The sequence below is a fragment of the Elgaria multicarinata genome, chromosome 1 (assembly GCF_023053635.1).
Source record: "Elgaria multicarinata webbii isolate HBS135686 ecotype San Diego chromosome 1, rElgMul1.1.pri, whole genome shotgun sequence".
Classification (NCBI taxonomy): domain Eukaryota; kingdom Metazoa; phylum Chordata; class Lepidosauria; order Squamata; family Anguidae; genus Elgaria; species Elgaria multicarinata.
In genome coordinates, this window is record NC_086171.1 from 160,915,870 (window position 1) to 160,927,928 (window position 12,059).

General features: G+C 44.8%; 1 protein-coding gene across 2 annotated transcripts in view; it reads left to right on the forward strand.

Annotated features, from left to right (window-relative positions):
- The first annotated feature begins 5,069 nt into the window (after positions 1 to 5,069).
- ITPR3 (inositol 1,4,5-trisphosphate receptor type 3) overlaps positions 5,070 to 12,059 on the forward strand; it is a 130,242-nt gene continuing 123,252 nt past the window's right edge. For both annotated transcript variants that reach the window (XM_063141290.1, XM_063141299.1), the window contains exon 1: positions 5,070 to 5,412. In XM_063141290.1, coding sequence (XP_062997360.1) covers positions 5,324 to 5,412 — 89 coding nt within the window. In that variant the 5' untranslated portion in view covers positions 5,070 to 5,323. The remainder of the gene's footprint in view (positions 5,413 to 12,059) is intronic.

The following is a 12,059-nucleotide window of genomic DNA, read 5'->3' on the forward strand; positions in this document are numbered from 1 at the left end:
TGGGTGTACATCAGTATGTCTGTAGAGTGCTTTCCCACATTTGATTGAATACACACATGGCAGGTAAACATTTCCACCTCTAGCTGTGGGTTTTTTTTTCCAGTTGAGGATACTTTACCTGGGCCCTGTTTTAGATGAGTCCCCACAAAACTCACCCAAGAAAGGCAGCTTTGGATCTTGCTTTTCTGTCCATCTTCTTAAATTGAACAGCACAGTCACTTGATAACTAAAATACACCAAATTTATTTAAAAGGTATTAAGACAACAGTAAAGGATAAGTACTGTGGCTCCTTATAACATAGTTTATGAGTGGAAAACCACACATACAAGTTTAAAATAAAACTTCATACATTACCCATGACTAGGGTGACCATAGGCACCGGATTACTCCGGTAACCACCGGGGAAACCGCACGATCCGGAGGATCCGGAGTGGGCCGCTGAAACACCGGGGCGGGGGGGGGGACTCGGCCGCCATGACAGCTTTCTCCTAGCAGAGGCGACCCCATGTCAGACATGATCTCAATTAATAATATCCTAAATTCCTTTAAATACCCCATTCAATGTATCAAATGTGGTAATTGTGTGCCCTGAAATCTGTTTGGCTTCTGTACCTATGATGTTCTGGCCTATTCCTGTCTACCCATGCTTTCTGCCCACATCATTTGTTTCTTCCAAAATTTCAGTAACCATCATTGCCCCTAGGATGCCCTTTTGATTCCTAGGCCACAAGATCGCCTGTCTAGCCTCTTTGTAACTCATTTCTAACTAATAAATCAGCAAATGTCTAGTTCTTGTACTTCCTAGGTTCCTCTTTCTGTGATCTTTTATGTCTTTGCCGTGTGGTTTGACTTCTTAGCCAAATTTGTACAGACAGGCAATGTTGGCTTCTTGGCCAAACTTACCATATGTTATAGCTGCACTATGAGGCTTTATGCCATATCTTCTGAGCCATAGTTTGGTCCCTTCTGAGCCATTATTATATTTTTAATCTGTCCAATGTTCTCTGGATTACAAACAGTTGAAAGGCTGAAATACTGTATAAACACTTAATATTCCTGAACCTTGTCCTGCATTTCATAGCTCTACCCATTCCAGGAGAGGTAATGTTATTGATAGGGATATACACAAGATGAACAGCCTCCAAGTTCTAACAGAACTCACAGACAAGGAAGCAGTTTGACAGATAAGGAATAAGACCATGTGGGGAACACACACACACACATATGGTTTTTATGGCTGTTTTATCAATTCCTGTGCTAAATATCTGTATTGCATTTTATACAATACAATATTTAGCACAGGAATTGATAAAACAGCCATAAAAACCGTGTGTGTTCCCCACATGGTCTTATTCCTTATCTGTCAAACCGCTTCCCTGTCTGTGAGTTCTGTTAGAACTTGGAGGCTGTTCATCTTGTGTGTTATATAACAATAACATTATTACCTCTCCTGGAATGGGTAGAGCTATGCAATGCAGGACAAGGTTCAGGAATCCACTTTCAGGGGGGCTCCATCCCCAATACGTTTCCCACTAAGTCTGTTGCATCACCGATTCTATCTGGTGCCCTTCCAAACAGTTTTAAATGTTCTGCATTCTCTTTCACATCACAGGCATCAGCAGCAGGGAATGGGGCTGCGGTAGATCTCGGCGAGGACAGGGCCTACCCCGCACAATCCTGCAACTCTTCCCCTGCATTTTTTCAATATGAATGTGTGTGTATGTGTGTGGAGGGGTCATGTGAATCTCCCTATCCCTTCATAGTCTGTCATTACTGAGCATGCTCAGTCCTCATTGAGCTGTGTGGTTTTGTTTTAAACTATGTTTTCTTTTTAAAATGCCCCCCCCACTTCTGTAAACCTCAGGATTGCCTGAGCATGCCACCTGCCTCTTGTTCCTCAATGGCCCTGTGTCAACCATCACCACTGAATTTACTATTACAAGGAAGGCTAGTCTATGGCAGAGGTGTGGTTCTCCAGATGTTTTGGCATATGTCTCCCATCAGCCCTGGCCAACATAGGCAATAGTGAGGCATGATGGGAGTTCTATGCTAAAACACCTGGAGGGCCACATGTTGCATAGTCTCGGAGTAAATGTGTCTGCTGGTCTAAAAACTTATTATCCAGCAACATTGTTTATGTGAAGCAGATCTAGTTCTGGTTAGAGTCTAGATGGGGAACTGGAAACCCTAAAACATGCAGCCTCGAGCTTCATGAATAAATGGATAGATGTAATAATTTCATCTACCCAGCACCACACATTTATCATTCCCATTTTCTGCCGTGGCACAAACTACTTCAGGGCTACAAGACATGCTAAATGCTGCTGTGAGCTTGATGAACCCAGTTCAGCCTGGATCTATTTAACTCAAACACTTTGCCAGCTGGGTATTGAAACATCAGGCGGGGGGTTGTTATGTGTAAAATAACCTAGGCCACTTCAATTTGGGAAGGATTCGGGCAAGAAAGAAAGCCAAGTAAGGTACGGCGGGGGCCCAGTGTAGTAATCCTATGACAGGAAGGAACTTAGCAGGTAAAGTTTTCCTCATCATTGCATCTCCATACTAAGAAAGGCTGCAGGGTCAAATTGCTGCCTGTTAAAGTGACAGGATCTCTGTCAGGGGAAAATGTGTTAACCCTAAAAAGAAACTAGATCTCCTGGCACCTCCAATTCCCATTTTTGCCTGTTTTGGTACAGCTGAAAAGGAAACTGTTTCAAATTCGGCTGGGCCAAGACATTTTTCTGCCTGAGGCACATAACAAGATGACGCCCCCCTCCCATTTCCATTCTGTGTATGAAAGCTAACCAGACTGGCAGTTGAATCTGTGTTTGATGTTAGCAGTGGGGCATCCTCCTCTACCACACCTGAAAGCAGCAGTCTGGCTTAAAGGGCTTAAAGGGCTGTCAGTGCAGCTCACAGCTCTCTCTTTCCAAACTTTGCTGCAGCCTCCCAGCAACTGCCACTGGAGGCCACTGACTTGCTCTGCCTAATAGTAGCAATACTAATATTAATAAGGCAAAAGAGTAGTGGGGAATGAGTGAGCGATAGTAGGAGGCAAGTGTGTGTGTGTGAGGGGGAGAGAAACAGCAAGGCAAGGAGAGAGAAGAGCAATAGCAAGGCTAGAGGCTGGGAGTGAAAAGAAATAACAAGATAAAGGGATGACAGGGAGAGAAAGAGCAAGGCTAGGGCCTAGGAAGGGAGAGACAGAACAAAGCTAGGGATCAGGAAGGGAGAGAAATAGTGAGGGAAGTGAGCAAGGTTGGAGGCTGGGAGTGGACAGAGAGCGCATAAAGGGGAAAGGTCCATATGGACAGAAAAAGATTGGGCCGGCCAGGAAGCAATGCTTTCTACCACTCCCAGCCTGTAGCCACACTTTCTCTCCCCATATACCTCTAGCCAGGCCCTCACAGCAGCCATTATGTGACTAGCCACAGCCTCCACTGGTACCATTTTACCCACAGGTTTTTTTAAAAAAATTCCAAAGTGTGTACACAGGTCCAAAAGGTAATCAGACCCAGACTCCATGGCTTGAATATCAGCCACCCCACCCCACACTTTTTCCTTTTCCTGCTTGATGAAGACTTCTGAAGAACCAAAAGGTTGCTCAATTTTGTGTGACCTTTCAGCTGGCATAGTAAAAAAAAATGCAACTGGTGGTGCAGATTTAGGAAATATTCTTGGGCAATGTTCAAAAAAGTTTGTTTGGGTGTGTCTAGTACACGAATCCGTCAGGATTTCCCCTTTTTTTTACGGTTTTAAGCTACTTTCAGTTTTCCTCCCTGGGGCAATCCGAAAGCACTGTCTATCCCTCCCTAGCTCCAGCTGTTTATGAAAATCAGGGCTGCGGCCCCTTTAAAAACAAACTTTGCTGCTACTATTTTCCTAAGCGAAACAAAAGGGAGAGTCAGCCAGAGCAACTCGTGTGTTCTTTTCCGCCGGAGGCTGAGCCGCAGCGCCTACCTCGCCACAGGAAGCCTGCGCGGCCGCGTCGAAATCCCCACCGGGGCCGCCACCCGGGCCGTGCCCAGAGAAACGTCGTGTACCGCCGCTGATGTGAACGCCACACGCAAGTCGGCGGCGATGAAAACAAATGTGCTTCCTCTCCTGCCCCCGATCCACCGAAAGCCAGCCGAGAGCCGGGGTCGGTGGGGGACGATAGTGGCGTGTGTGACCTGATGCTTGAATGAAAAGCATTCCTCCCCGGGTCGGATGCAAAGTGCCAGAGCGCGCATGATCGCGGTTGAAGAGCAGTCATCGTTTTCACAGGGAAATCAAGCCCAATGTTGTTGTTGTTTGCCTAATAAATAGAGACGGCTGCGAGCCTGTTTGTTTTCCCATTGTCTCGGCAGATTCTTCGTACCGTGGCCATAGCGTGGGTAATCGCGGGGGTGCGGTGCGGGGGTGGGGGGAGGCAGTTCTGGCAAGAACAAGCCGAGGTGAATATATCTGTTTGGAACACGCACTTTCAGGGCAGGCTGGTGGCTCCGATGGCGGTAGGGCTGTGAATCCATTCTGGGTCTCAGTCAGAACCAACTAGAACTCTAATGGAACTACCTAAGATGCTGAGCCCAATCGCCAAAATAGCTCCGGAGGTTTTTTTTTTTTTTTAGAGTTCTGGCTGGTTCTGACTGAAACCTAGAATGGATTTACAGCCCCACCGAAATCGGAGCCACCAGCCTCCACTGCACACTGTGGGGCAGGGGAACGGAGGAAAGCATGGATTTCCTTCTCTCTCGCCCTCCCTCTCGCCCACCACGCCCCAGTTTCTCGCTCCCGCCTCGCTACGAGAGACTCTCGTTCAAAGCGAGCCTTTCTTTCCGTCTAGCTCGCTCGAGGTTGGAAAAGTTTCTTCAGTGGGTGGGAGGCGTGGCCAGCAGGGGTGTGGCTTTTCCGCCTGCACCCCTCGCAGTCCCAATTTGCATCGAATATTTCATCAGGACTTCCTGATCGCTTTCGATTGGCTGCAGGTAGCGAGCTGTACGAAAAAGAGAGAGTGCCAGTGGGAACTCATGCAAGTCTCTGGACGATCCTCCGCTGCCCCCGCCCCCGCCCCCGGCCGAAAGCACACAACACCAACTTCTGGCTCCGGCTCTGCCTCTGCGCTGCTGCTGTCGAGACGAACCGCGTCCCGGATAAGCATAAGCACGTGTGAGCGGGGGAGGGGGGGATCACTCCTGATCTCGCCTCTGGCTCGCCGGTGCAACGCGTGGAGGAGCTTTTGGACCACTCGTCCCCGGTGCCCCGCTAGCCACATGGTGGAGCCCTCGGGTGAGAGGTGAAAAAAGCCACGAAGAACAAGCACCGGGACAAGCGGTCGGAACCATGAATGAGATGTCCAGCTTCTTGCACATTGGGGACATCGTCTCCTTGTACGCCGAAGGGTCGGTCAATGGCTTCATCAGTACTTTGGGGTGAGTGATCAGCGCCCGACAAACCTTTCCCAGGCAGGGCAAAGCGGGGGACACCGTCAGTTCGGGGAAATGAATTTGGTGGTTGGGTTAAAAAGGAAACGGGGCTTCCCCACCGCGGGCTGCATCACTTAGGTCAGCCTTCCCCAACCTGGTGCCCTTCAGATGGACTACAACCACCATCGTCCCCAGCCGGCATATACCAGGTCGGTGGAGGCATAATTGAGCCCAATGCCATAGTCTAAAGAACTGAACAGAAATGGGTTCAGCAGCGATTTTGAAGTTGATCTGAAGTGTGCCCAAGTTCGGTTTCAAAAATGATTTGGGCTCAGTCAGACACAGACATTGCTTAAAGGAAGTTTAGATCTCTCTCTCTCTCCCCTCCCCCTCCCCACAGTGCCTGAATTTAGATGGGGAGAGGATGAGGGTGAATGTAGTGCCTTGTCCAGCAGGATATGTGCAGGATCTGCCGGCGAGTGTGATCGAAATGAGTTATTGTATACTTCTTGAGAGGTCTTCCTGCTGTGAGCAGCTTGCAGTGTGTCTCCTTACCAGCAGGGCTCCCTTGATGACAACAACAGTCCAATCACTTTGATAGGAGGCTTCCTTGAGCTTGTTGGGTGTTCGGAAAGATGGAGGGCAAACTGGTTTTGGCCATAAGCATAACTGTCCTATAGCAGCAAGAAAACAACAAATAACAAATAACAAAACAACAAATAAAAATGCTGTGGCTTTTGAAGAGGCTCAGGACCAATTTGCACAAAATGTTTTTAATCTACGCAGGACCCGACCCAACCCTTTCTGGGCTTGCACATGCATGGGCAAATTAATTTGTACTGGTTGGTTATGGATATGGTCAGCAGAAATTCCCATGATTGCAACAATGGGGAGCAGTGTCAGAATAATTGTGGAAATTGTTGCCACCTTGTATATATGATTGCCTGATAGTCCTTTTGCCCACAACTGCTTGCCTGGACAAAAACAAAACTGAATGTAGCAACTCTGAATGTAGCAACTCTAACTGGTATATTAAACTTGATGTTGTGCAGACTTCTACTGTTACTTTCTACTGTTAGTTTTACCCTACCCTGTGCCTGCTTACCCTACCCTGTACCTGTTTGCATTCTCTTCCCCTCCTTATTGTTTTACTATGATTTTATTAGATTGTAAGCCTATGCGGCAGGGTCTTGCTATTTACTGTTTTACTCTGTACAGCACCATGTACACTGATGGTGCTATATAAATTAATAATAATAATAATAATAATAATAATAATTAACATGGCAGATATTTTCATAGGCAAGATCCTGCTGCTTCTGATGCATGAAGTGGTAGGAATGTACTTGTCCACTATCAATTGCTGCCCTTCCTAATATATGTCAAAACAAAACCCTGTTGCTTTGGAACTGTTGCCTGAATCCTCCATGCACAGCCTGAAAAAGTGTAATTCATGCTACCAGTGTTGTATAGATTAATGCTAATCTTCAATGAATAGAAGGCCCTGCTTTTGCTGTTCTTCTAGAAAAACAAACTGTATCAAGAACTGCAGACGCCTTTCCTGAATCACCATGGCCTCGCCTATATTATGCTGTCTGCTTCCAGTTAACCCTCCCACCCTTGTTCCTCCTTTCTCTAAATCTCTCCGTTCACTTTTGTCTTGTCTTCTGTTTGAGGTGGTAAGCCTGCTGAGCGGGGACTTAGTCGCTTCTGTGTTCTGTATAGCACCTAGTGCATGGCTGGTGTTCAATCAGTGCTAATTAGCAGCTATGAATCAGTGCCTGCAAACTGTGACATAACTTGCCAAGTAGCTTGTCAGCATACAGTACTCAATAGCAGCTAAAGACTGACATCCAGCTGTGCTCATTTTATTACTTGCTTTGGTGGTCCATTTGTATCCTCAGCAGACTCTGTAAGTGTTCCCCATGAGAAGTAAAAGAACGAAATAATGTTACTGGCTGAATGTGGGTAGATCTTGGCTTCTCTCTGCTTGGGATCCTACTTAGTTCGCTGAAACTACACATCAGTGCCTGTAAATCTGAGGTAGGGGTCAGTAGTCATGGGGCCACCTCCCACAATCTGCCGATCAAGGCATTTTTCCTTAGCAGTCTGTTTGTGTCTAGATGGCAGAGTCCTGCGTTGATTATTCCAAGGAGCATGTTCCCTTGTGTGCTTGTGCCATCCTAACATCCCCCTATGTGATCAGTGGACAAGGACAAGAAAGAATTATCTTCCTATCAGAAATGACGTGTTGAAAGGTGTGTTGATACCACAGCTACCTCCTTCTGCTCTTGCTCTTCGTGTCCTCAGAGATAGACTCTCCAAGTTGTTTTAAGGGTCTCCATCGCTATAACTCTGGTAGATAGAACTGATGCTTAGAAAGCGGCTACCAATGTCCTGTACAACTGTGCATTATCTACCTTGTACAAAGATCATTGTGGTCTTTCTGGTAAAGCAATCAGCTAAACATACTGGCTTTCTGGGTTCTTTCCTTGTTACTTTTCTGAGTCAACACTCCTACCCATCTGCATTGGCTGGTCACATCCAGCTTTCCACACCCATAAATAGTATATAGAGCACCAGATGTGAGTGCACATAATTATAGAGGTATATATGTACATGCTTAACTTCATCAAGATACAGGTATGGTCTGGAAAGTGTTACAAAATTTGCTTGAGAGGTTTCAGAATACCTGTAGAACATTATTTTGGCCACAGAGCATTATGTTCTTTGTCCCAATAAATGTTGTCTACTGGGAGATTTGAGTAGAAGTTGAGACACACGGCTGTCTTGTTTCCAATTAGAGCAATCTCTGCCTCCAGCTAAGGCAATCTCTGTGCAGCAATGACAGAGCTGTGGGCAAGAGAAAAGAGAACCCAAGGCAAGGAGTATTACCGCAATGGAGAAGGAGAACCAGGGATCCACAATCCATTGCTCAGTCATCACAGTTTCACATCATTCTTAACTGCCACAATCGGCCATTGCTCGCAATAAACAAACATTTCATAACATGTTAAAAGACATTTTTTAAAACCTCTGTAAGTTACTGTGCAATCCTCTACACAGTCTACTCAGTCCCTCTTAATGAGACCTACTCCCAGGATGTGTATAGGATTGCAGCCTCAGTTTATTGAACCAAATTGCATTGTCAATTCACATTCTGCTAGAATCATCCATGCCTTTAGTGTATATGCGGATAAAATACCAACCTGCCTCACAGGGCTGTTGTAAGAATTACTATATATTATATTCAATTGCCTTGCACACGGTATAAATGCTAAACATTATTACTGTGATGGGCTGCCCCTAATGCTCCCGTCTGGATACACTAAAAGCTACCATGCAGTTCAGCACTGGATGAAAGTTGAGTAGGCAACTTTCATGGATGGACCAAAGTGCCCTAATTACTTGTCAAGTGTGTCATACTTAATATAGGGTAAAACCGTAACATATATATATATTCCAAATTAAGGCTCTGTTGCTATAGAATTGGGATTTTGATAGAGAATAAACTGGGAGTTGGAGTTTTCATTCCTGGAACAGTTCACAGCTGGGAGGTGCACAAACAGAGTGGGAGGCATGTGAGTGAGCAGATGCTTCTTGGTCCTGCTGGCTGGCTATGCAGGTGGGCAGCAGGACCAAGAAGCAGCAGACCCTGGACCACATAAAGTTCCTTCAGGAAGCATCTGTGCAAAGGGATTGTTATCTGCAGGGATGATTCTACTTATCACTGGCCCATTGCCTTCAGTTCTTCAGGCTAGGATGGGACCTCCTAATTTCAGGTATAGGGCATAGTCATTAGATTGCTGGGCAGGATCTACAGTACTGCTTTAAAATGGTTTATAACAATAGTGACAACTGTTGGGGCCCAGGACACACCCCATATACAGTTTTCAAACCGTTTTCAAAGTGTCATATCCTGCTTGGTGTAGATCTGGACCTGGATCCGTGTTGTAGGTAGGAGATATTATCCTGTATTGATTGAGTACATTTGCATATATTTAAGCCATGGCTAATATGTGATGTAACTTGCTGTGGCTTTTAATGGCATGTCTAATTCCTTGATCCAAACCACATTATGTTAGAAGCAAATCCTGCTAAGCTCAGTGGCACATTTACTCAAGACTATCATGTTTATATTCTCAACTGTAACTTGTTAGACATTTTATCAATAGACAAGGAAGGACTGGTTCTTGAATATGCAGGGAAGCCCAACAAACAAGGACAAGTGAAGGGAAACCCAATAGAAGCACCATTGCTTGACTCAGCCCTAAAGAATACTTTGTAGGATTCATAGCTGGTTTGAAGCCAGGATACCCAAAGGACTATCTTTTTCTGTATGATCCTGCCCATCCACTAAGTTCATTGGATGAAGTCATCTTTCATGTCTTGCCACCATCCAAGGCATGGTGGGTGGACATGACTGAGAAAGGTTTCTCAGTTCTGTCCAGCTGTTAGAACTCTTTGCCTCAGGAGATCTAATTGCCCCCCCCCCAATGTATTTTGAAAAACAACTTCCATCAACACCAGCTAACATAGCCAATGGTTAGGCATGCTGGGAGTTGTAACTCAGGACAGCATGTTGGGTGTTGTAACTCAGGACTGGAAAAGGCTGGTAGAAGTATTCTTAACAATAATGATGCAAAAACTGCAAACACCTGGATCAACTGATATAAAAGTTCTCCACTTAACCACACAAAGCAGCTGCTGCATTGCTCAAAATGATATATTTTAGTCTCAGGCTCTTGTACCCCATTGTAACTTATCTGTCTATAGATAAGTTTAAGGCTGTGGTACTGAGTTAAATTCAAGAAATGAAGAATTACCATTCTACAGCCAAAGTCTGATACCTTCCTGTAATCTTTCTTCCCCCCCCCCCAGACCCTATGCATTCATACGTAAGGGTGCAATCTTATGCATGTTTAGTCAGAAAAAGCCCCTACAGTTCTCAGCATTTCCCAGCCAGCCATACTGGCTGGGGCATGCTGGGAGTTGTAGGGCATTTTTCTGTCTAAACATGCATAAGATTGTCCCTTAAAAGAACTGCTCTCCACTAGTATACGTATTTTTGCTGATACAATTGTAGCATAACACTGTGGTTGGGTTGAACAACAACAACAAAAATCGGAAATAAACAACAAACGAGGGAAATGGAATCAGCTACATGTAGATCTTGTATAAAAATCCTTTCTATAGCTTGACTTGAATGCTTATTCTACAGCATTCGAACTTCTCTCACTGACCTGAACTACTGAGCTTCCTTGAATTGTAACATAAATCTAAAATAAAAATCTGTACATTGTCCAATAGTCAAGGCACTTCTAAAGAAGCTACTGCAGTATATTTTGGATATAAGCCTTTGACACAATCTGGTGTCTTTTTAGCTTATCTCTTATATTATCCATAAAATGAGGCTGTTGCTATAGGTTCCTTGCTATGAAGAATGAGACTTTGGTGGGAAAGGATGAAGGAAATCAGGTCAGCTGAAGAAATGAGGTTTAAATTCCTGCACCCTCATTCTCAAGGCCTCCTTTAGTTCCCTCTAGTGAACAGCAATTAATCTACAAGTCAGGATGTTTTGATCATTGCCATTAATGAAAAGGTTCCTATGGAACCCTTAGGATAAAATGGCATGCAAAAAAGTTTTAGTTGGGATGCCCATGTATAAATCAAAGGTGAAAACAGTGAGAATGTGATAATCATCTGACTTAAACTACCAAGATGTCATTTGGTTGTGTACATGTTCTTACATTTGTATAGCAATTGTAATTACATTGGGTAGTATCCAATGTTCATCCTACATAGAATCATAGAATAGTAGAGTTGGAAGGGGAATGCAAGGCCATCGAGTCCAACCTCCTGCTCATTGCAGGAATCCACCTTAAAGCATACCCGACGTAGAATACACCCATTGAAATGAATGGGGCTAACTTAAGTCTCATTCCTTTAAAAGTGTCTACTCTACGTAGTACTAACATTGGATACTACCTATTGTGTTTGGAAATGTTAGATGTTTTGATGGTCCAGTGAGAAGGGAGCAACCTCTACCCTGGTCCTCCCAGCCACTCTGGTGCAGCAGACCAGTGATAGGGGAAAGAAGAAATGAAATAACCTTATCCTTTTTGTTGCTCATTTTTGAAATATTGCATTGCTATTGTTTAGCTCAGTGTTTAACTTTGCTTAGGCTGTTCTTTGTACTTAAATTTCAATCCCAGCTCATGTTTTTTGCTAAGATCGGTATTGAAAGCTGGCCAAAAACGCTAAAATTACATGAAATGACAAGGTTGGAATGAATGCGGGAGACAATTAAAGACTCCTTGCAGAAATGAAAGGTTGCTCTCTTATAACAGCAGAACCCGGTGGCGACCAAACATGTGGAAAGAGAATTACCCTAAGGCTAAATAAAGCTGCCAGTTCCACCCTTTAGCCACATACTTAGTTTAGAAGGCTTTGCATTAATCTCACGAAAGAACAGGCAGGTGGGGAAGGGTGGAAAATCTACCAAAGCAGTGATCATGAAAGCCATTTTGATGAAATAAACAAATTCCTAAAGGGGTCATCTTTGTATTAGAAGGATCCAAGCCCTGCTTTCCCTGTCTCAGTTAGGAGTTAACTCTGGCCAGATAGGGAGGCATTATTTATTGCATGAATTC